Genomic DNA, 26,146 nt, shown 5'->3' with positions numbered 1-26,146 from the left:
TCATCTTGGGAAAAATCCAGACCAGAAGACTAGAAAAAGTACAAAAAGGGGAGAATTGCTTTTTTATTAAGTTCCTTCATTTAAGTAAAATCTTTTCCCCATTATGAAGGTGAATCAAATAATTGCAGTGGGTTGGTTGAATTCCTAAAGCACCTAAAATGAGAGAACAGTTCAAAAATATTTTTCTACATAACAAATCCAGAAGTGCTTTTTCATGACACTGGCAACTTTTGCTTACATGGGCTGCAGAGTAAAATTTTGTGGGGAACCATGTGTGGAATAGCAGGGACTACTGCAGATCAGAATTGAAACACACTGGCAGGACTGTGTGAAGCTTATAATTGGCACACTGGGGAATGCTAAAGTCCAGCAGTGGGGAGAGCTGAAGGGGTTCTCTACATACAGCAAACCCAGCTTGAAGTTTGCATGTTTCATCAGTCCTCTGCTTTCAAAAGCAAGAGCATTTGCCCAAATCCTCACCTCCTAAATATAACTAATTGCACAATGCATCTCATTCTTCTGTAACAGTCCATATGGCTCTTTTCTAGCTGAGGCAAAGGAATGAGATTTGTGACTTAACTGCAAGATGATCAGAAAATACCTGTTCAAATGCTGTTCTATTTGTCTAAGTTTTCTTTTGTTTTCAAAAATTTATTGGGAATCTAGCAACTTAATCCTCCAAAAAGCAGGTGGGGTAAAGTAAAGCAAGGTCCACAAAGGATCTAACACTTTCCACTGCTCTTTAATATGTTAACATACCCATCATTTAAGAATCTTTATGATAAGTTGTGTCAGTTTCCAGATTCAATAATAAATTCAACTACTGAAAGCTGTGAAACTGGTAATTAGACTTGTGATACTGAAAATTACAATACCATCAAGGAAAAAAAAAAAAAAAAAAAGTATTCCTGTAGCAAATGAAAATGGTTCAGTGAATAAAGTGCAAAGTGCTTGCAGCTGGCACGACACTGAAGATTTACATAGCATCCACCTGATCAAGCTTCTGTGGATGTAATTAAGCCAGTGAAAGTTTTGATTTTACAGAATCAATTTCATGCTGATTCCTTTTTTTATGAGAATACAGCAGCTTAAGAATAAGAAACAATAATTTGCTTCTATTTTTGAGCCAGTTGAGCTTTCTAGCACTCATTCTCTAAATAAAAGCGAACAGGAAAGCACAAGTACTCCTTGCTGTACTGTAGTTTGTCTATTGCTTCTTCCTATTACAACAGATAAAAGGAAACAGCAGCTAATATACTCTTGTATGAAACCAGAAAATTGTATTACATATACTGGGAGAATCTGTCCATGTGAATGCTTATGTACCAAGGACTGCATTCTTTCGTCTCCCTACTGTCTGATACATTGCTAATGGAAAACAGAAGGTATTTCTTAAGTAGTCTACCAGAGAACACAATCAGTGCTCTTCCTGTTCAGATGAACTATAACCTCCCTGTCCACGATACGAAGCTTTGCCTCGTCCCTCTCTAACACGGAGCCTTCCTTCCGTTGTTCTAGCTCCCAACCTACTACAAGACACTTTCAAAGCAAAGCCACATGGAGCCACAGTGTGTCTGGTTTAGTGGTTCATCCGTTGTCACGAATTCTTTTGGCAGTTCTTCGCTCTAATTCAAATGCAAAATCCAATTAACAAATACGTTTATATACATACATACATATACACAATTCTTATCTATAAGCTGCATTAAACAAACAGATGTAGTTGGATTGCCTGTGGTGAGAATACTATGAGTTGGAACCTGGCATCTCTGTCAGTAATTACAAACTTCATCAGCCAGGAAAATATAGCGTCTAGATTGGCTACGTGCCTTCATCAGCTTTTATTTCAGTCATATTTCTCTCAAGCTTGTTTTCATAGTTAATATATTGGAAAGCAGGTTTGGGCTTGATTCTTTCTCTACTCTAACATCATTCATCCTTCCCAGTTCCTTTCCCCCTAACTTACAATTAAAAGGCACTAGCAATGACAGCCCCAGCCTGGCTGCAGCATCCCCACTCCAGAGCTCAGCTTCACTCTCCCTTACACTACCAATGGTGTATTCACAATCAGTATGCAGAAGCTTCTTCTGTGGTTGCATCCTGGCATGTGGATGAAGGCCATTAGAAACCTAAACGACTGAGTAATTGGGAGATAGTACAGACTATTGCACAGTCTCTAAGTGACAACTTACAGAAAAAAAAAAAAAAGAGTACAGAATTCTTGCTTACTACAAAGAACTAGCTGAGAGAAGAAGAACATATTGAGCTGTAAATCATCAAAGAAAATAAGATACAGACCTGGAATAATCTCACTTGGTAGAAATGAATGATAGCCTCTTTGCGATTGTTTTGCTGAAAAGCTCAAATCTCTACAAAAAGAAACCAGCCATCTGTTTTGAATGTTTTAGAATATAAGTATCTATTTGTGTTCTTCTTTGATCTCTAAGAATAATAGGAAGACAGTGATACAATCCAGTTACACCTCTGTTGTGAGTGCTTAATTCATCCCAGAACTGCAGATTACAAAATTCCATCTGGAAATCTTAGTCTTATCTTTCTGGGATCAGAAAGAAGACTAACAGTGTATCAAGATCAGTTCTTTTGTGCTGGTAGATAAAACACTCTTGGACAGAGAGTATATTCTTCCAACATAAAATAGTTATTAAGATAGCAAAGCACTATAGTTAAAGAAACAAGCTGGCAAAAGAATTGTTCCCAGAAACAGGAAAAGGACAGAAGTTAACGTCATTGTAAGGATAGCATTCTTCTCCAAACCGGTCCATTCTAGTTTAACAATGCTTTTCACTTATTGGCTAAAAGATTACAGTAAGGAACAGAATAAGAATGGAAAGGAGTGGTTTCCAAACGGAATGATAGAACATTAATCATTAAGCAAGTTATTAAGCTTGAGATCAGTATCACTTAAATTGGTCACTCCACCATAATGAGACTGTGGCTTAGACTAAAGTAAGAAAGCCACTACAAAAGGCTTTCCGTTACTCAGAGTCAAAGGAGAAAAGGTTATTTTCTGAAGAAAGGAAACACTTGGAAAGGCTTGAAAAGAATAGATACTCATTTGATAGCTAAATCATGATTTTGAACCGTGCTTCCTGACTGTCAGTCCACACACTCTTCTTGTGCCTGAGCTCCAGTCTTTCAGGCTCATCATTAAGGATGACACCCATACAAGCATGACTCCGGAAAAGCAGGGATGGAAGACAGATCCTGTGATTAAGCAGGTATTAAAAGTACCAATTAATTAGTTACATTATCTTATTTGTGCGTATCCCACCTCGGTTCTTAGTTCTTACTACTGTAAGTTTTGCCCATCTGGAAAGTGGGAGTGAGGAGTCCTGACTGTCACAGTACGACAGAACAAATCTGGCAGCTTCTCTCTCAGTCAGGTCAAGTGATAATATCTAAATAAAGTAAGGCCATTTCATGTAGTTGCCTTCACATTTTGCACAGGATATGTCCTTAAGGCAAGGACAAGGCGCACGCTTTCACAATGATTTTACATGTATGAAAGATGAACTGTTACAAACACACAACTCATCTGTAGATTTTACAGAAGAAGGAATGGCTCTTTGGATGACAACAGAAGGCAATAAAGAAGAGACAGCAGTCCAAGAGCTTTGTTCAGTAGACTAGAATGGCAGCTCCTTGAAATATTGATTTTCCCTTTTTGGGGAAGGAATAAGATCTTGGAAAGAAAAATAAGAAATATTAATAAATCAAGCCGAACACAAATCCAACACAATTTTGGGAACAAATTCAAAATGAGGTATTATAATCACCATTATATCACTGTAACAACACGGTTTTAGGATATTGTGTAATAATATTACCTAGCACTTATGTAGCACTTTTCCCAAGCAGAACTTACACTTCACAAAAACTTGAGCTCATTTTACGATTAGAGAATTTGAGACAGAGAGAAAGAGAACAAGCAAGTGGTGGGAGACAATGCCAGGAAAGAATTTATCTTCTGAATCGTGGTCTAGTACTGCATCCAGTAAAGTATACTGTAATATGAGTCAGGCATGAAAGCTTGGAGTTTTTGACCATTCTGCATGATCTAGCAGTTAAAAAGACCATACTGAAAATGAATCTATTTGAAAAGCATCCACAGAGAAGCTTATCAGGTCACAGTGTAAAAAGTGACAAGACTGAGAACCTAAAAGAAGTGTGACAGTAAGACAAGCAGCTCTCTACATGCTGCAAGCATAAAATGTGCTTGATGTTGAGGAAAAGATCACATTTATGCACTTAATGAATGCCTGTGTAATCATTCGAAAACGAATCTAATAACGAATAAGATATCTACTCTGCTGAAAGAAATCAGTATATTTATCCAAGCACTGAACAGCTTTTAAAAAAAGAATGTTTTTCTCAAACTTTCCAAAGCACAGATGCTGTTATTTCTGTAGTGATCTTAATGAAAAGTTCATGGCGATTGGCAGCTGTGGCAAAGGTTGCATTACGTCCTGAGACATCTTCCCTCAACGTCACTGCTTCTATCCCTCTTACTCTGCCATGACAGGAGCCACAGTTCTTCAGGCCATATCATCTGTCACCTACTTCTGCTACTCTTCTCTTTGAATAACTAGGTGTGCTGACTGATGAGGTGTCCATTTGCTGGGCATTTCTTTTCAGCTGTAAAATGGAAATGAAGAAATACCCCCTCAAAAACAAACGAAAATTGTGAATGTTCATCCTCAGCATTCCTACGGGTGAAACAAAATTGCTCTGAACACTATAAACACATGATTTACAAACTGATCGTTCAGTTGCCTTTTGCCTCTGTTTGATAGCATCAACTTCTCTGTGAGCTTAGCCATTTCTATTCTTACTTCAATCCTTTTTAACAACTTTGTCATAATAGAAGGAATATAGAAATGTCATTCAAACTAGATTGCTCATGAATAGCATAAGTGTAATCTGATGATCCCCAAATTATAATTTACACTTTTTGACATGAAGTCTATGGAATTTACTTGAGTTGACTGTCAGATAATGGAAATGATTCAAATATTTTCTGGTTATGACTTAAGTCCTCTTACCATCACAAACATCACCCCTGAAATCTTAAGAGGTGTCTGAAATTATGCTAATGCCTTCAACCAACTCACAGTGCTTACAGTTTATACTTGAATTTGACAGAATTTAAGGAAAAATGTCACAGAAAGAGACCTTTTGTCTGGCAAAGATTTTACAGTAATAGGAATGTACTGATATTTTCATCATCTTTAACTTTTTTTTACTTCTAATATGCTCCAGTTCAATGGTAGCTCTTAGGCTATTCTGCTGTTACTCTAATAAGTGTAAAATTCATTTTCAGATTTTGTTCCTGGAATTCAAACACAGCAAAGCCAAATACTTTGCTCCTTAGCAGGCATATCCATGACTTCAGATTTTTTTGGCAATCATTAATAGAAAATAATTCCGCAGAATGAGTTCAAAAATCATATGGTGATGGCATCTCCTAGGTTCCAATTCCTACTGCAAGCCAGAGCAATGGAATATGGGAAGACGAATGCTATACGACGGCATGCATGCTTAAAAACACACACAAAGTACATATAAATTATATGCTGGGATATAAGTCTCAATTGTCACAGTTTCAGTTTGCTCTATCCTCTATTTTTGCCCTTCACACTTTACCATTGCTTTTCCATATGTCCGTATGTCCTTCAATTTGATCCCCTTTCACTCTTCTGAGTTTTTTTGTCATCCCATGCACACTACATCCATTCAACAAAATTAGTTCTTCTCGTATTTGATTGGCAGAGGTAACTCAAGCAGATTTCAGAACCACGCTCACACTTTCTTACATTGTGGATAGTATTGCTGTACTTAATGAGAAAACTACACAAATTGAGCAACCTGAGAATTTTAAGCATGGCAGCTTTCTTCTTTTCCACATATAACATACAGCATGCATTTCCAATAATATACCCATGTACACACAACATGTAATACATATTAGATATCACAAAGTGTAAATTCCTATTATTTTTGGATAAAAGTGAATAACTAATAAAGTCACTGGCCGTCCATACTAGTATCTGAGAAAGACAAAAGGGCATCCACATTAGAAAGGACATTAGAATCAGATATTGAGAAGACAGAGCTCCATCTGGGAAATAAAAAGTCATGAGAAATTCAGACAACAAGGAACTGAGAGAATCATTCCTAGAGAAAAAGGTTGGTATTTAGATGGAACTGCAAATTACCATTCTCTGAAACTATAGGAAGGGTGCATGCTCTGTTTCAGGGGAATTATATCTGACAGTGCTGTCATGTACAGAATTGACACAATATTAACATTTTCCATCAATTCCACAATTCTGCAGGGGAAACATAAAATAATGTAGTTTGTTACTATCTGTATTTCTATGGTCTCCACTGTACCTTCAGTACTGGCCAGAGAAAATCACATCCTCAAGGACCTAAAGTAACTTTGAAAAATTATCTTCAAGTCCTATACTACCGGGTACTTTCTAAAAATCATTTTAACACATGCACTTTATTTAACACATGCAGGTTAAGCACTCAGTGGTTTTAAATTTTTAATTCATTTCTTTTACAAAAAAGATCAAGAATTTTTTTTTTTTTTTGGAATGTACATGGAATGCCATGGTGAAAATGGACTTTGTTAGGAATAAATGGCTCGGGAAGCATCAATCACTTCTGTGTTTTCCCTTGCTGATGTATGCAAGACAGACTAGAGACTGACATGTTTCTCAGATGGGATGTCTGTTAGGTGATGATGCTGGCTGCCTCATTATTTCGACTAGGATATTCTGTAACATGTTTTCCTTGTTCTGCAGCCATAGCGTGGAAGCAGAGAAAAATGCCTCAAGTAGCAAGTAGAGGCATATAATGTATTTAATTGGTATGTGGAGTACCTATCAATTCACTAAAATAATAAACCATACTCCTGACACAGTTTCATTCATAGACAGATCAGCAAATGGGAGATTTTTCTATCAATATTCACTACGCAACCTTCATTTTCGCACTGAAAATGAGAAAGTGCAATGAAAATGAGAACTATTCCTACCTTTATAGTGAGTGTTGTCTTCCTTTTCATCGTTTGCTTACCTGATGATTCCTGTTTAATTACCATGCTTCCACAAAACTTAACAAGCATTCTCTCCAAAACTTTTAACATCACGTACCAACATACAGCCATTGCAAGAACAGTGATTCGAGAAGAATGCGAAATCAACAATGAGTGCAAATTAATGAAGCACTTTATCACTTTTCCCACTGAAGAGATTTTCCCAGTTCAAACCCCAAGGCATGAAATTCAAGTTTGACACTGTCACAGTTGGATTAAATTTTTTAGATGGTTGACTGGAAAAGAGGGATCTGATCAATAGTCAGACAGAAATGTAACCTCGCAGTTAATTGAGCAAGGGTGAAGAGATGGGAGTAATTTGTTCTTTTTTACAAATGAAGCAATAATTTTCACAAATGTGAAATTCCAAGATTTACACACTTTTTCAGAAGGGCTTCCTTTCAAATAATTGATATAGAAAAATCAAGTTCTGGGAAAAGCTGCAAAGATATGCATGTGAAATATTTTTAATGAAGAGTACGTGAAAAAGCTTCATATACATTTTAAAACTATTATCATCACAGCTCAATCCTTCACAATATTTGTAGTGTTTAAATAAATTTATTCTACTTCAAAACTTTAAAAATGAATTCTATGCACTGTAGCCTTCTAATACATATTTGATCCGTGTGGCTCCATATCAAGGCTCCTGGTCAGTAAAGGATGTTTTCTTCTTTCTGCTAGAGAATGACTCTGCCCTGTGCACTGCCCTCTGTTGTGGAAATGGGAGTTGTTGCAGAGATAGCAGAAAAGAAAATTACTGGGGCAGATACAGAGAAACAAAATGTTGTTTAAATGACAAAAAGCTACCAATTTCTTCCCTCTCCTCCCTCTCCCCCCCTTTTTTTTGAGAGAGACAGGGAGATAAGATGGATGGAAGGCAGAAGGTAAGCTTTAGGGGATTTTATTCTCTGCCTTCAAATTTACAGAAAATTTATTATATATTATTCTTTGAGTCAGGATCAAGAATCATCTGCTCTGAGCTGATAAATATTTGTGAGCAGGTCAGCCTGCATGGCAGCCATCTCACAGATCTCAACATGCTCAAAACCTTTAGCAGAAACATTATCTGCAGGAGGAACACCATCTCTGAGCAAGTTTTTCACTAACCAGAATCGCAAAAGCATACGTAGATTTGGCTACAGTGCAAACTACTTGGAAAAAGAATCTTACTGAAAACGTTTCCTTCATGAAGTTAATGATAAATTGTGAAAGACATTTCCTGTTCTCTTGTACGCTCTAAGACTTTGCTTTGCATATAAACTCAATTACATGCCCTGGAAAGTTCTCCCCACAACATCATGAAACAATGACATGATTATTATTAGAAGAAAGTCACCAACGACAAACAGGCACACAAGAAACACCCACATGCAGAGACTATGCAAGCAAGGGAGAAGGGGTGTGCCCCAGTTTCACGATGCACGCAGCAGTGAGAGGGAAGAGTGACTGTTGGAAACTTTTCTAATGGCAAGTGAAGTTGATTCTCACCGTTCTGAACAAAATGGCTGAGCTAAGAGCATCTGACTGGTTATGCCCAAATACCCTCCTCCTCATCCTAGCGGTGCACAGGTGGCAATGGGAGAAAAGACCCAGAGCAGCATGGGAATGAAATAAAGAGTTGGTTAGTATTTAAAGCACATATGTAAGTACAAATAGTAGCAAAAAGTGTGGTTTTAATCCCTTATGGAATACTCAGGGTTACCTTGAGTTACAGCTTCCTTTGCTCTCTTGTAGGCTTTGCTAGCTTCTAAAATGCCCCTCCACAAAGGGAAGGTGCAGTTGGACTCTTCTCCTGCCTTCTCCCTGCCACCCTCCCCTTGAAGTCTTTGCAAGAAAATCCTTAAATATTTAAATTTAATCTTTTCGTTTCATCTGTGAATACTATCCTGCATTCAGTCACAAACATGTACTACAATTACACTGTAGAAATGGTTTCATTTCACTACATACTTGCAATGCAGATATGACAGATATCATAGAGTTTCCTCCAAAATAAATTTGGAAAAGCAATTTAATACGCAGCCTTGACAATTCTGCTCTCCTGAAGAAGCTAAAACCAACGTTTTCCAAAAGCACACCAGGAAATTAAAGACATTCAATTTACAGTTCTTTCCATACTATCTGGAGAATGGTATTAAAACAAGATGCAGAAGGAAGCTGCTTTGAAAAGGAGAATTTTTCTGATCATTTCTTTGCTTTTATCCCTTGTTATTTTCTAATAGAGACAAAGAAAAAAATAACTATTTATTTTTGCAAAGTGAATATTGTGTTTTGTGTTTGCTTTCCCACTTTCCTCTTGTACATTACTCAATTTCGGCATTTCACAAGGTTGGTGTTTAAAGGTCTAGAGTGAGACGCCTTCCCTCAGATCTCAATAATTTCTAGATCAGCCAGAGGGTGAAGAGGAGTGCCAAACATTCTTTCACTTTGTCAAGGCAGTGATTAATGATCACTAATATTTTAATTAAATTGGAATGGATGAGATTACAACTAGGGATATGCAATTACGTTGGCATTTTCTGTGTTACCCGAGGGACAGGTAATCTTTCTGATAGTTATCAAACACACAGCTGTGCTTTGTAAGTGACACAAGAGGCTCCTCGCTGCCTTGGAGATGGTAAATTGATTTTCCTCCAGTTCATGGCCCATTGAGTCTGTGAGGGAGCAGCCTCTGCTCATTTGGCACACAGGCCAGGATTTCCTCATGGGAAGTGAAGGGAACTGCTCATATGCAATGCATAGATCAGAAAACTGATCCTGGAGCATGATTTCCTGCTACTGAAGACAAGGAACAGTTCTTGGCACTCCACACATTCAAGCAGCAAACCACGAGTTACCAAAACGTGAACATGCTACACAGGACTCTCGTCTTGTATTTCAAGGCAAGCAACATTTCTTGCTGTCTCCTCCTCACCCACTTAATAATAGCTTGGTACCAGGAACTTTTTTCACACTTAGGGAGTTTTCAAGGAAGGTGACACAACAGCAACATCAATTTCTGTTTCATAACTGCATTGTGGAATGCTATTTTTGTTCCAAGGTACTGTAAGCATGTCAGGGAAAATAACATACAACTCAAAATAATCAGCCTCCATCGTCAAATTACTTTACAAGAGAAAAAGAGAGAGACTTTACCTGGTCTGGGGAGGGCTTGTGGTTGGTTTGGTTGGAATGGGATGAGGATTTGAGGTGATCATCCTCATAGTTGTCAGCCATCAGCTTCATACGGTTCTGTGTCTATTCAAGAAAAGAAGAATTTCAGACTAACTTTAAAGGGGTCAGAGGGACTAAAGAGAATAGGCTATTTATGCTGCTCACTATATCCAAAATCCATACTCGGAAAAAAACATAAGATATGCCCATAAAACATACATAGGTATTAATACAGAAAAATGAAGACACATTAAAATCACTACGCTGTGAAGCTAGGTTAATTTTGCAGTTAACTGGCTCATCTGGCCTGTACCTACTAAAACAGGTGCTGTATACACGTGTAGGAAGAAACTAATTTCTTTTTAAAGAACCTTGAGATGAAGATTCAGATATAGCAATTTGGAGAACGATTCAATGGAAACATCAGATAGATGAGATTAAGTAATTTTAAAGAGAGAAATCTGTTTTTAAAAGAAGAGCAAATGATAATAGTAGGAATGCTGAATATTGATTATTAAAAACAACAATAAAAACACATTCAGTCTAAAAATCAGTTCTCCATTGATATATCAAAGATACAAAAATCCTCAGACTGGTCAGAAAAATCTGAATAACAGAAAAGGTTTCCTGTGAGGAAATTACAAAGTCAAGAAATTTGTCTTTGGGAAGAAGAGGTGACACAATAGAGATACGTAAAATTACAAACTCTATACAGTCAAGCAAAGGACAAAATATGAAACAAGTTTCTTTGCTTTTCTTAGATTTTCTTCAACTTCTCAGGAAATGTCAAGTTTCAGAGGTTTAAGCAGAAAATATAAAATACATGTGGAATTTTAGACTACCAGATATATTGAAGGTCATTTTTCAACTACGTTTAAACACAAATGAAACTCTGAGGGGCACTCTGAGCTTTTACAAGGACAACTAACAAAGCAAAAGGTTCGCCTGTTCCTCCTTACTTCCAGGCAATAAATTGTTTCAAAAGACAGATAAAAATAAATTGAATATTGCCTTAACATTACCATTCTAGGTCAGCAATTGCAAGGAAGTTTAAAATAGACTATATGGTTGTGTCTGCAAAAGAAAATGTAAGTGACATGGAGCCCTGTTAGCAAACAACTATCCTGAAAGGAGGTTCCTAAATGCCTACAAAAACAAACACACAGAGGAAATAATCCACACAGGCAGAATGTCTCACTTTCCCAGTAGAGCTACAATAGCAATGTAGATAGCAATGACACTCAGTGTGCACCATAAAGGAGACCACGCAGGAGAGCTGGATCTTGGATCTTGCAATGTGAGCCATGTCAGCTGCGACAATGGAGGGCATCTGGGTGCCACAGCCACTAGGCACATATTTTGGGAGCAGAACCAAAATAGAACAATGGCTTTTTCCAGTTTATAAGGTAGGCAAAGCCTCATTTTAAGCTTTGTGAAATTCTTGTACTACAAAACAAATAAACAAGCAAACAAACAAAGAAACAAAACTGCAAAAAAAAGACAAAAAAATGGCTAGCCAGACTTGTATTAGATATGATACACTGTGAATTATGTGCTAGACATATTAAAATCATCAAAGATTTACTAAAATTAAATGTCTTCAACGAAAACTCGAAACTCACTGTAAAAATGCCAGTTGTTGATTCAATCCCTACATAACTGAATGATTTCTCACTGAAAACTATTATTTTAATGAGATTCTCAATGCTAGAGAATGTAGATTTGAACCGCCTGTATTCAGATCATTATAGAGATGGTCCAGGGCTTGAATCTGGATTTGATTTTAGTTTGGATTAATTTAACAAAAGCTAATTGTAAATTGAGCTTAAGCAATAAGCAATTTAATCTTCATATTGTTCTGTTCTGTCAAACAAGGTTTGAATTCCAAGTCTGACTCATCATTCATAAATCACTACTTGAAATGTGCTACATTAATACTCAAACAACCACTTCATTGTAAAGATGCTTTCTCCATATTTATTATTTTATTAAATGTAAGACTGGATCTTCAATCACTTCTTCTTTGCAGGAAGACCTACTGATTTCTTGTAAAATGTTGGCTTTTAAAATAATCTTTCACGTGAATTTCAATTTGTATGTGAACGGATTTACAAAAAAAGCAGAGTTCTAGCAGAATATTAGTACAAACCACAAACTTTTCTGAGAAAAGAAAGTAGCTATTCTGCATGCTTTATCCTACTGCACGTAAAAACCTCTGTATTAGTTCCAATATAAGAAGAAAATGATATAAAGATCTAATCATTTGAAGTACAGCATCTCTTGCAGAAAATTATGAAGTGGCATGGAAGAGGGTGTGTGCATCTGTCCCTTGACTTCAAGTAGCATATCCTACTATTAATAGTCAGCAGGAGGCAATGGGAAGAGGCTAAGAGAATTGGGCCGATTTAACCTGAAAAAGAGGAGGCTTTATTAATTTTGATAGGAGGAAATAGGGAAGATGAAGCTAGTCTTCTTGGATGGAACTGGACAAGAGACAGCAGATACAAATTGCAAAACAGAAAATTCTTGTCAGAAATCAGGAAAAACCTTTTCATAACTGGGATTATCAAACACCAGAACAGGCTGCCAAGAGGTTGTGGCCATCTATATCCTTGGAGATACTCAAAATTCAACTGGATGAAGCCTTGAACAGTCTGCTCTAAACAGACATGTTTTGAGTGGGTGTATGTAAAGGACTACTCCAGTCTAAATTATGCCTTTAATTCTTAGAATTTGGGGTTTTCATTTTCAGATAATTTTTTAGTTGTCGAGGCTGGAGTTTTCAAAAGAGGGGAAAGATGAACTCCAAAATTCCTCCTTGATACACAAATAAACAATTTAGCTGCTTAGCTCCATTACAGCCCTTCGAATATTAAACCCAGAAGAATGTCTCCAGCATCCCAGTAATGAGAAATGTACCAAATCAGTTCACCAGGAAGATGTTTTCTGTGTTGTCCTCTTAATCCAACCTGAGCTTCCACTGTTTTTGCTGTTAGTCTAAGAGTGCATGTTTCTGATACAGAAATCTTGGCAAGAAAACACCAAATTCAGTACTGACATACTTACCCTTGGAATGAGGCAAGAATTAAGAGATGGAAGAAAAGAAGTTTATTTCTTGGTGTATACCACTAATGTGTTTTTCAATAGTAATGTTCCAACCAGTTTCGCAAACCTATTTCTATCATAATAGACAAATGTCTTGTTATGTTTTAATTCTCTATGTCAAATATGGACGAATAATGATTCCGCTTTAATCCTAAAGTGCTACATGAAGAACTTCTGATTGAGAATTTTCAAAACAACTGGAAAAACATGAATAGAGCTTTTTACCTATTGCTTCTCTCCACACACAAAAAAAGTATATTCAAAAGGATGGAAACTTCCAGAGTATTGGCATATGGCTGTTGGAATGGTTTAAAAAGAAACCATTTACTTTACTGTGGGGAACCACTTTGACATCCTGCAGTCCTAAGGCACGTTGTCATGGTGCTATTATACAGTCCTCTCCCACCTTATGAGGTTATGGCTCAGATCCTAAGGCAAACATTTCTACATCATTGTGAAAAAAAAAAAAACAACAAAGTGGTCTAACCACAGTGTCCTGTGAGAAAATAAATGAGCAATGCAGACAAATCACTTGTGTCAGGAGTGCTTTTGTCTAAACCTACAGAGCTTGTAATCAAAACTAGTGATGATAAGAACTGGATGTCAGATCCAAATTTTGCCTAAAAAATACCTTTTGACATTACAGGTACTTTCTTCACCCATGTGCAGATAAATCACTAAAATGAAAAAAAAAAAAAAAGATGAGCTCTCATAACCCAACAGGCTTCTTACTTTTTTTCCAGAAGGTTTCTTTCCTTCTTTTCTTTTTTGACAGATTTCCTAAATTTGTCTTCCAATAACAACAACAACAAAAAAAACAAAAACAAAAAAGTCAACAAACCCCAAACACCAACCAACAAAGCAATGCACCAAAAAGCAAATGGCAACAAATGCACACAGCATACACCTACCTTGCCAAGCCTGCAATAACATCCTTCAGGCTACCAACAAAGTCTCCACAGAACAGTCCTACAAGCCTTTAGACTAGTGTCAATCCTCAAAGCTACTGAAGAACCAACGCACACTTTCAAGCTGCTAACAGAAATCCAGAGAGCTTGGCATGAGAGATCTGCAGACCACAATCTGTGAACCCCAGGTCTGGAGCAAAATATTGGAAAAAAAGCTTTTTCTAGCTATATGTGACAATGCTTGAGCAGAATCAGATCCTGCATATCCTGCATACCACCTTTTTTTTTTCTTTTTTTCTTTTTTTTTTTTTTTCCCCAGAATTTCTGCAATCACTTTTTTTGCTTCTCTGATACATCTGATACATTCCTAACAATCACTCATTATTTAACCTCAGCCTGTGTCCTGTCCCTTACTACAACAGGTGGGTATATTAAAAGTACCATGAGAAAATATGACATAAACTTGTTTTTAATCATAAATAATCATAAATATAATTCATAAATCATAATATATAGTATAAATCATAATATAAATCATAAATGTAAATGCTCAGCTTCAGCACTGCTTTTAAACCATGCTCTTCTGTTGTTTTGTGATTTCACATGCACTGAAACCACATATTGCCCCTACTGTTCTTCTGGTTATTTTATAATTTACTTCTGCCTGTGTTTTATACTGAAAAAAGTTTGGGTAAGCAAGGATATTACCATGAAGTAGACAGGTTCTAATGCAACCAACACCTGAAAACCTTTGTTCCAAATAGCACTTTGTGTAATATTAGCTGCCAAAACTGTAGCCACAGTGAATGCTATTTAAATCTCACTATGTTCCCACCTCATGGATGAACAGCTTCAAGGCAAACTCGCCTGGATATCCTAAGGGTAAGTTCACTGCAAGCTACACTGGTACTTTGTTCACCTACTTCCTAAAGACCAAATGAATAGATTTTGTATTTAGTGAAAAAAATGGACAAGAAGCTGATCCACAAAGTGTAGGGGAAGATCAGCGACGTATCCTGCTGGTAAAACCTAGCAGAGTCCAACCTCTCTTTCTAGTGGAATTCCACATAGAAATTTGAAAACCACAGATTTAACAACAGACATCATTTATATTTTACAGAATATTTTTATTTGAAACCTTGCGCTATGTTGTATGTTATAAAGAGAAAACACAGCTTCCTTAAGCATCTCAACAGGACAGCTAGCATTCTGGTCACCACTGCACTGGCAAGGTTTTGAAAGCAAATTTTATTTAGAGAAACAGCACACCTGTATCTCTAGACATGACTCCTAATAAACAGCAGATACTAGCTCATAAGCTATGCATCCACTAGATTAATCTAGGCAGCTTCATACAGCACATCAACTTACTCAAGGAATCCTCATCAAATCTGTTTCTCCACTGTGGAACACAGTGGAAACCATGACATCAGTGAGTACTTTCCCATTATTTTTTTTTTCTTGTAAAATACTTGAGTCATTTCTGGCTTTGCTAACCAGCCTAAACAAGCTCTATTATTCCTTTAATGTAAAGTTTTAAAAAAACCCCAACACATTGAGTAAATGTTAATATAATGACTGTTCTTGTGACAATGGATATGTGGTGGAAATTGTGTATGAGTGAGTTAAAGGAAGCATCCCATTTCTCTCAGACTTGAATGTTTCACTGAGAGCACACATGTACAGATGAAACATTCTAGAAACCTTTTGTCCACTAATAATGCAGAAATGTAGTAGAGAAGCTCTTTTTTGGAAGTCATTAGCTAAATCCAGAATATCTGAAAAATTATATTCTTGTGTTCAGATAGTCCTTTTCTACTTTGAGAACATGTGGTGAGCCATACCCTCTGTAAATACCTAACCATCTTCTTGCTGGAACCTGGCTGCCAGAAACGAGAGAATAAACCCTCCCCACTTGTCATTAGATTGTGATGCCCTGCATAACTACCTTCAGCATGCACTCGTCTGGAGTATGGGGTCTGTGAGATTCTGCATCAAGTATTTTAATGCACGTGCCCTTCACATTTCTAATATTTAATGACCCAGGAGGCATTTTTTGAATTTTAAAGATATGCTACAAGTTGAGTCGTCATTTTTAGTTGCAGGGTTTAAAAGACACATCATTAGGCTTTCCTTTTGGCTATGTTTAGTCTTAGCAACTGAGATCCCACTATTATCAGCAAACAAACACAACGCACAGCTGAATACAAATGAAAATCTTCTTGTTATACAGTTCTGTATATCCCGGAGTACTGCGTTTTGGTGACACCAACAAAGAGCATATGCTGCATGCAGCTGCTGTGGTTTTTCAAAGCCTGCAGGATTTAACACAGATCCTACCTGAGACAAAGGCTTCTCCATCAACTATTGGCAATGTTACAACAATGTTAGATTATAAAGTGAAAGACTTTATCAGCCTAGTTCATTTCTGCATTTAATTATTTCATTTTTCTGTTCATCTCCCCACATGTGGTAATTACAGAGAAACTTCATTCTGCAGAAAGCATATTTGCAAACCTTTGAACTAAACTAAAGGAGATCATTTAGATATGAATTTCTCTCTAAGGTTTGACATATGTAGATTAGATATATGTGGATGGATTTAAAAAGTAAACTTTGAACTGAAATCTTCCTTGCACAGGAATGTGTTTCTTTATTAGTTCCTTAGGAGAAATGAACAAATAAATAACTTTGGGTCTGCCAGCTAACAGAGTTTATTGAAGTCTAATGCTCTGGATCCCATATACAGAAAAACAGTGGTACAACTGACAACCCAAATAGGGCCTTGTGCTTAGGATTCCTTGTGTGTTATACCCATATAAATGCGACTCTCTCTGTTACTTTAGCTCTCTCGTATCCTCTTTAAGACATACCTAAAGCTGTGCTTAGGAGTGACAGAATAGTGGTAATATAACCCCTCTCCCATTTGTTTTGCAAGGACTGGAATCTGCCCAGACCCAGATTTAAAAGGTAAAAAAAAAAATAAAAAAAAATCAAAGACAATTTTAAAATAAATCCCTCTTTCTCTCATAGCTAACTACTATCAAACCAAATAATTCAGCTCTTTGGCATTTTTCCACCACACATAAGGATCTTAGGCAGAAAGATCAGTAAGGTGCATTTCCCTCTATCTCACAAATTTCTCAGCAAGGGATGAAGTCTAAGAACGCTTACCACCATATTGTAAACTCAACTCACACTGACTGGGTGGCCTATGCATCAAAAGCAGGACCAAAAGGAGAAATGGTATCCTGTGACAACATCCTTAAAGAATCCTGGATCCCTTATACTACACAATCACCCCAGAATTATTTACTGAAAAAGACTCGTAGACAGCAACAGCAAGCAGAATGAACAGTTATCTTATTTCTTAGGACAAAATCAGAGAACTGGTTCTATCTACCTTCCAGCAGTGTGCATTCACAACCTTTACAATCTAAGCTTAAAGGAAGTGAGTACTTTTTATGAGCCTGCCCCATTGTACAGCCTGTTCAGGCAAATCTGACCTTAGCTCCAGAGCAAAATAGCAAGAAGAGCAGAACAGAAGAGCTTTACTGGGCATCTCCTGCTAGAAAAGTTGAGCAGTAGCCTTTGTTTCCACATGCCCTGAAAGCAAAAAAGACTCATGTATATAAATTGGTTTAACTGCAACTTGTTGCTAAATTGCACTGCTATATCCGCTCTCCACTGTACAGTCTTCATTACTTCTTTCATCAGTTAAGAACTGATTTCTTTTGCAGACAGCATCGCTACCCTTGAAGAGCATAGGAGTCTACCTTATTATCCATTTTATGCTGGCTAATGAAATCTGAGTGTTTTGGATTTGCATCCTCCATCTCACAAGCATGGCCTTCAACCCTATAATAATCTCTTTCTCCAGTCCTCCTCCCCCACAGTGTCTCCAGGCAAGAGTCAACTGGGACTAGTCTGAAAGTATGTTATGTTCTGAATGCCCAGCCATACACAGATGCTATAGCCAAACAAAATATATCATGGCTCAATTCTTTTTGCTTTTCCCTGTGTGGGAGAACTTTGGGCTTTATTCTCCTCTACCCAGCTGTGGATGTTAATTAAGTTCCTCTAAGTTTCATCATCTTTGAGACTTCTTTCCCTCCATCAAATGCTACTTGGTGGGGACTACTCAGATAAGCAGATGGAAAGTGCTGTCATTTAAACTCTATTTTGGAGCATTGAAGATAAAAACTGGTCCAAATTAGTATGCTTTGTCCAAGCTGTAATAGTTTGGATGTGTTCCTTAAAGATATTCTGCAGTTTTCTAATACTACACACACTCCATGCCTTGCTTCAAGACTCTGAGAGGACGAGCTTTGGCAAATTCTCAGCTGAACAGCAGTGAACCTCTAATGTTTAGTTCATGCATCTGCTGTATGTTTAATGTATACAGTTTACTCAGTCTCTTTAGCTTACTTTGATGCACACCACTAAAGACAACTGACTTGAAGAAAAAAGTGAAATGCTACTTCTGTAATAATGTGAAAGGAAATACTAGCCTTTGTCATGGCCCTCATTATTCAAACCATAGAAAACTCCTCATTTCTCCCCTGTGTGTTTGTGGGGCTAGGCTAAAAATTATATTTTATATTTCATCCTTTGAGAGAAAATCAAAGACAAAAAAGCACTGAGAATAACAAGATGAAACACCATGTGGACCATAAACATTCCTACAAACTGTTGGTGACACATGTATTTTATGGAGTCAAATGTACAATAAATAATTAAAAAGTTTTTTGTTATGCTAAGGTTGGAAATACTTTGTAGCATTTTAAAATTGGGCAATTTAAGCACCAAAGTTAAAAACCAGATACGTTGGCCTTACAAAATCTATATATACCTGAAGGAAAAACCTCCAAATTATCTACATGGTATCCCATAGAACAGAAAAGTATTTCTATTAAAAACAGAAAAAGCTTTGTTTGACACAGTTGATGGGACTTTCTGTTTTCTTATGACTTGAAATTTCTCCTTTCCTTTTCATTTGAGCTTCACTCCACACCCCGCTCATCTTACTCTCTTCTACCTTACTCTGCTCCTCTTCCCTTCATTATTTTTTCTCTTTGGCTCTCCTTTCCAAAGTAAACCCATGTGCTTATGCTCAGCTTAACAAAGCTGTCTGTATAACTTCAAATACCTTACTCACTGTGCTTCTGTCATAGTCCTTCATCTAGTCTGTATTCAGAAACCTTCTCAATCCAGCAATACTGTGAAAACTGATTGACAAAATTTGACCTAGGAATTGATATGAAAGTTATATCTCACTGTAAAATTTTGAAACCTAGCAATTATTCCTGCTTTGATAAAAGCGTTTGTAGGACATCTGCTCATGTACATGTACATCTTTCCCACTTGACATCATTTGAAAGTTTTCAAATCTTTGTTGACTGTGTCTTTATAGTAAGTATAGCATTCCCTTTTCCAGGTATTTTTTATTTTTGAAGGTATTTAGCAGTGTTTTAACAACAGCTTTCTAGCCTTACATATTTTCATTGTTATATGACTCAACGCTTCGACTACATTTGCCTGCAGCTTCAAGGAGATGTTAATAGCAACCCCTCCCCCCCCATCTGCATGCTGTTCTTGGCAAAAAAAGTAGTTATGTACAGATACAAATTCCTAGATTCTAAAGTGATGTGAGCTGCTCAGTATCACCTCAACACAGACCGTCTGTAACTGCCCAGAACCTAGCCCTGGGTATATACATGAATGTGTCTGCGTCTGCATGATATAAACAGAGTTGATAGAAACATTTATGAAAAAAAAAAAAAGAAGATGTAAATCTTAGAAAAAAAACTTAGAAATGAATTTAAAAACCAGTTGCGTATAAAAGACAGAAGAAAAAAAAAACGTTATCTTTTTTTGCCTCACTTTCATCTTTCAATCTAGGCAAAATTCCCCATATCATGGAGGGAAGAGTTGAAAGGGCATTTCCTTTGACAGCCAACAGGGCATTGCTACTCTGAACTAAATTAATGCTAAGAATTTTCTTTGTACAGCTAATTATTAGGGCTGACATCCACATAGAACAGCCCTGCCTAGTAAGATTCATACAAACATACAGACATTACATTCCTGTCTGTCCGCACCATCTGTGCGTGTGGTCTGCAGACACAGAATTCCTGTCCATCTACACTGTCCCTGTGTTTGGTCCACAGAGGCAAGATTCCTGCCCAAGCACATAGCAGCACATGTGCAATAAAGGGCTGCACAGACGATTCCTCTCCATCTGCTTTGCCCTTGCATTCAGTATCCAAGGCAAGGGAATCACAATAAGCCAGCATTTTTTTGTTTTTCTTTTCCCCTGCAAAGGTTTAAAGTCTGCATCAGTGCTTAGATAATAGTGTTAGTTGGAAAGACTGAAGAAACATTCAGATTTTCTACTGCATTTGTGCCAAAATTATCGAACAGAAGAAGTTCTCTTCCTTTCCATGAAATTCATGACACACAATATGTAGTTCATGCCAGTTTTGTCGGATAACTTTCTCTAAGGTGTCTACATTTCATACAATATTCTTCTCATTGCCTTCTCTATATCCAATCTGTTGCCTTTCTGTGATTTACGTTACGTTATGCCACTATATATCAGTAGCAGTTCATCCACTGGGCACCAAAAAGCATGCTTTAAAGCTTAGAAAAATATTAGAAAATTCTGTCTCAGCTACAGACCCACCAAAATGAAAAGGTCTGTGGAAGACGATGAAGAGTTCAGCCAATCATGCCTGTGGTGATTTTTTTCCTAACAATGATTTTGATGCAAAGTCATTAAACTTAGAAAAGTGATGCCATGTGTGAAAGAGTCCTGACAAAGCAGAGGAAGAAGCAGAGATGAACTGAAGGGCAAGGGCAAACTGAAGTGATTTATTTGCCGCTAGAAGACTTAGAAGGAGAATAGGCCTTCATATTGCTGAAGTCATATTTGTATCACGAAAAGATTTCCAGGTAATAATGGAGAAGAACTATCTTACTCCAGTAATTTGGAAGTGGGATAAGAAAGGAGATAGAGATACCAAGAAATCTTTTTAGCATCTGAATGATGAAAAAGATAGAGATGGACAATGAGGATCTAGAATCAGCTTGTGCTTAAACACATCCCTCAATCTGTGCGTTGTTCTTTCTCCAGTCCAGGAGCACATATTGATAGCTTGCTTGTCACCGTGAGATATGTAAGAGACTTCAAAAGCACACAAAATGAAGATTTGTCCGTATAAATAAATACATGTCCCCTCAGAAAGAAGAAAAAAATCCTAGAATGAGAAGGTACAGTACTTATTACTTCCACAGAACAAATAAACCCATAGAGTCTTTCAAGTTTTAAACAACTTATTATGTACTAGTGTTTTCTTAAGGATCACTATATTGCTTTTAGTATTTTTTTTCCAACAACATTAATGTCAGCAGTTGGCAGCAGTTTGGGTTGCTAGCTGAAATGAAGGAGGCAAAGCCAAGGTTTATCTACTAGTGTTTTGGAGATGGAGGGCACACTGGCATGGTGTCAGAAACAGCAGTTAAGTTTCAGCTTAATGTGAAAAAATAGAAAGATTCATTTCTCAAACTACTAAAAGGATTAAGTATAATACAACAGGGAAACTGAGTGTTTAAAATATTAAAGTTCCCTCCTAAATAAAAATCCCACTGTAAAAACAAGAGGTTGTTCAATTCCTAGGAAAGACTTGGCCAGAGTTAACCGTGAGCTCCATTTGTTTTTTGTTTATTCACCTACAGGAAACATTTGTATTCACTCTAAGACAGAAATTGGTGGTATACAGAAAGAAAGGGAACAAAAGACTCAGTTCTCTGCCTGTAAAGCTGAAATCAAACAAAGAGAACAATATCCCTAATAAAATGGCTAGCCCTTAACAGGGGTTGTATTCAAGATAAAAGACCATTACTTCCCCTCAGCATCAGTACAGTGATCAGACCTAATACATATTTGGAGAGTAAGGTACTATGGAAGTTGAGAAACTGATAATCACCTACTGATAACCTAGATTTGTGAGATGTTATAGTAAAGGTAAATGTACTCACACTTGAAACTGAGGGTGGTTGAGTGCCTCACTAATCTTATGTCTACATGATAAATGTGATTATGCCGAGTAAATTCAGACAGCAATCAGATCACTGAGTTTGCAACTTATTTTGCCTTTATGCACAGTTCCTAAAAGCATTTCTTGGTATTGAAAAGACTCAAACTTTTGGTACCACGTTTAAAGCAAAGAAGGGCAGGACAGAGACCATTCCTTTATTTATTCATTAATTTTTGTTCAATAAAGGTTCACTTAGATACAGTAGAACACAACTGCTCTAAAGACAGTCTGTCAAAATCTCTACCTTGTATTTGACAGCATTGCCTGCAGACCCCCATTTGTGGGAGGGACTGGAAGCAGGATCTCCATCAGTATCAGCTTTCTCATCCTTATCTTACAGAGTTGGCAGCTGTTAACAGAACCCTCACAGCTTCCCAAGTCACAAAGGAGCAAAAAAATCTCCATCCTCTTTTTACACACATTCATAAATGTCAAGTGGCAAAAACATTACCTCTAGGGAAAAAATACACACCTTTTCTTTGGACATGAACACTTTTCCATCTCAGAGAAAAAAGTGCAGAGATGTACTTATTAGGGAATGCAAAATGCTTGTCTTTATTTTTTTAATTTTTCTTTCCTTCCTTCTTTCTTTCTTTTTTTTTTAAGACTTGGACTCTTTAGAACATAATACCGTGAATTTAATAGAACTGAAGGGAGTCTGCAGCCATCAGCACCAGTCCATTTGCAGATGCTATCACAAGAAACCGATACCTAATTTCATAAATCTATGACTGCTTTTGATAAACTTGATACGCTCTCCTACCAATTTCCACAATGTAGTATGCAAATTAGCAAAGGATTAGAATCAAGAAACTTAGGCCTAATTGCAAGCATGTATCTCAGTTTTCCAACTGCAATATGAAACTTCTATTTTCCTCTGCATTATCTATTCACTAGCCTGAGATACGGTGTACTGGACTAGGCTCAATCAGATTGATTCAAAAAAGGGAATTATTTTCGGAATTTGATGGAGCATGAGGAAAAATCTGTAGACAGAAATATTCCAGGGCATAAGCTGAAAAATTCCTGAGACTGCTGTTCATCAACAACTCGCTATTTACTGAAGCTGAAGTGCATTCTGTAGAGCTAAGACTTAACTTTTCATTATCTGTTTTTGACATAGTAGAAATTATAATTCTCTGTTTTGGTTTTGCAACCAAATAGTGTTGATTTATTGTGTAAAACCCCAAATATACAACATATGCTGTCTTCTAGATCATTAATTTTCAGGCACACAAATCTATCGACTCTTCTTCCTTCAAATAAAAAGCACATTACAAGTTGCACAACTGTAAAGCTGAAATCTACTTGAAATCTTCTACCAATCACCACATATCTCTGACTTCACCTTTTCCTTACACATTTTTTGAATGCTTGCTGCATTTATCACCTTACCTGTTACAGATCACACACAAATTAAAACCAGTATTAAAGCTGGTGAAATGGTTTTAAGTTGCTGTCTCTGTCTTCTACTAACTATTAATTTGTGAATTGGATATCAACTGTTCAATGGCATCTTTTATAGCAAACAGATTGAAAACCCCTTCTTAAGGAATATCCTCAGGAATGTCAATAAAATGCTGAATTGCCATTTATGTAGAGAGCACTGAAACCACACTTTTACTAGGCTTTTCATCCAAAGAAATGTAATCACAAACAAAATCTTGCTTTAAAGCATGAGCAGGAAACTGCTCAGTATATTTTGTCTTCCCTGTGGAACAGTACCAGTAAACAGGAACAGATAATCATTATATCATTAATTGGTACATTTTGACTGTGGATGAGGTTAATGGGATCTAAGTGTCTTCTAGACAATTGCCAATGTCATGTAAAACAGCTTTAATTGATGAGAATTGTTATTATAGAAAAAAAAGGTAGATGGTGATAGGACAAGGGGGAATGTTTTTAAACTGAGACAGGAGAGGTTTAGGTTAGATATTAGGAGGCAGTTTTTCACACAGAGGGTGGTGACACACTGGAACAGGTTGCCCAAGGAGGCTGTGGATGCCCCATTCCTGGAGGCATTCAAGGCCAGGCTGGATGTGGCTCTGGGCAGCCTGGTCTGGTGGTTGGTGACCTTGCACATAGCAGGGGGGTTGAAACTAGATGATCAACCCAGGCCATTCTGTGATTCTATGATTCTATGTGGTTGCATTAAACAATGAAATACAGGAAGGATGACCATGCACTCATCTTGGATAATCACTGCACTTTTACTGTGCTACAAGAAGTCATTCCATATCTTCCCATATGAGAACTGAAATTCCAGTGTCAAATCCCTTTTTCTTCACACACAATATATTCATTGGAACAGGCTGCCCAGGGAGGTGGTGGAGTCTCCTTCTCTGGAGATGTTCAAGACCTGCCTGGATGCCTACCTGTGTGACCTGGTGTAGGGAACCTGCTTTGGCAGGGGGGTTGGACTCGATGATCTCTGGAGGTCCCTTCCAACCCCTAAGATTCTGTGATTCTGTGATTCCTAGGATTACTTCATCAGAATTAGATCTTATCCTCTCTGTCACCAAAACTTCAGAGTTCAGTAAACAGTTCATCTAAATGACATGATTTAAATGTAATCACAAACTCTGTTTTTCCGGTCAGCACTCAAACGTCATTACACCAAATACCAAAACAGTGATGCCAAACCAACCTGGCCACAAGAACCAGCTGTTGGAAAGTCTCAAATATTTTATTCCTGAGGCACATCCTGCCACTGGACAGCAAACAGGAAGTTGCTGTGCATGGATCCTTCCCAACTACCACACAAGCTGTAACTTTTAAGCAAAAGAAGATGCGCCGATAATTTTATTCCTTGAGTTAATGACTATTGGCAGCGTTGAGCTCTTCTAAACTGCTGGTTCTGAATCTCACAAATTCATCAGCTAGCAGAAAGACTGTCAGAAACTGACAGGTTACTCTTCTCAACATAAAATTCAGAGCACAGAAGTCACATAAAAATTAATAAATTTGATCTGTTCGATGTCTTTATTAAAAAAAATCTGCTTCAACACTTTCTCTCTATTTAACAGCAAAATAATGCCTATCAGATCAATGGTTTGTGCCACAACAACCACAGCTAATCACTGTGTAGTACAATTATGTGAAATGACAATGACTGCATTTACACCATTCCACCAAGCTCATACAATGTTCTTAACTCATTAGTAACACTTGCACAAAGTCCTCCCAGTGCAGGCTTAACTATCATAGAATCATAGAATGGTTTGGGTTGGAGGGACCTTTAAGATCATCTAGTTCCAAACTCTAGTTCCAATCCCCCTGCTACAGACAGGGACACCTCCCTCTAGACCAGACTGCTCAAAGCCCCATCCAGCATGTTTCTAGGGAGGGGGCATCCACAACCTCTTTGGGAAACCAGTTCCAGTGTCTCAATACCCTACTGTAAAGAATTTCTTCCTAGTATCTAGTCTAAATCTACCCTTTTCCAGTTTAAAGCCATGCTATCACTACATGCCCTTATAAAAAATCCCTCCCCAACTTTTCTGTAGGCCCCTTTCAGGTACTGGAAGGCCACTATAAGGTCCCCCCAGAGCCTTCTCTTCTTCAGGCTCAAGATTCCAGCTGTCTCAGCCTGTCCTCATAGGAGAGGTGCCCTAGCTGATGCTGAGCACCAGCGGACTAGTTGCCAGTAAATAGAAAAGACACACCAATGGGATGCAGGGTGTCTTAACCACTAATTTGATATACTATGCAATCCTGATTTTCTATCAAGGAAAAACAATGCTTTAATA

General features: G+C 37.4%; 1 protein-coding gene across 5 annotated transcripts in view; it reads right to left on the bottom strand.

Annotated features, from left to right (window-relative positions):
• Positions 1-26,146, bottom strand: part of ERC1 (ELKS/RAB6-interacting/CAST family member 1) — a 288,936-nt gene that overhangs the window by 21,655 nt on the left and 241,135 nt on the right. For 3 of the 5 annotated variants that reach the window (XM_042837662.1, XM_042837661.1, XM_042837663.1), the window contains one exon: positions 10,265-10,366. In XM_042837662.1, the coding sequence (XP_042693596.1) occupies positions 10,265-10,366 (102 nt within the window). Of the gene's footprint in view, positions 1-8,617; positions 8,685-10,264; positions 10,367-26,146 lie in introns of all 5 variants that reach the window. The other 2 variants (XM_042837664.1, XM_042837665.1) reach the window with 1 other exon arrangement.

Source organism: Centrocercus urophasianus, unplaced genomic scaffold (genome assembly GCF_019232065.1).
Source record: "Centrocercus urophasianus isolate 14NV4802_14NV808 unplaced genomic scaffold, USGS_Curo_1.0 seq_73, whole genome shotgun sequence".
In the NCBI taxonomy this organism is placed as follows: domain Eukaryota; kingdom Metazoa; phylum Chordata; class Aves; order Galliformes; family Phasianidae; genus Centrocercus; species Centrocercus urophasianus.
The sequence above is the reverse complement of the archived record's forward strand: the minus strand, read 5'-3'. Positions and strand labels throughout refer to the sequence as shown.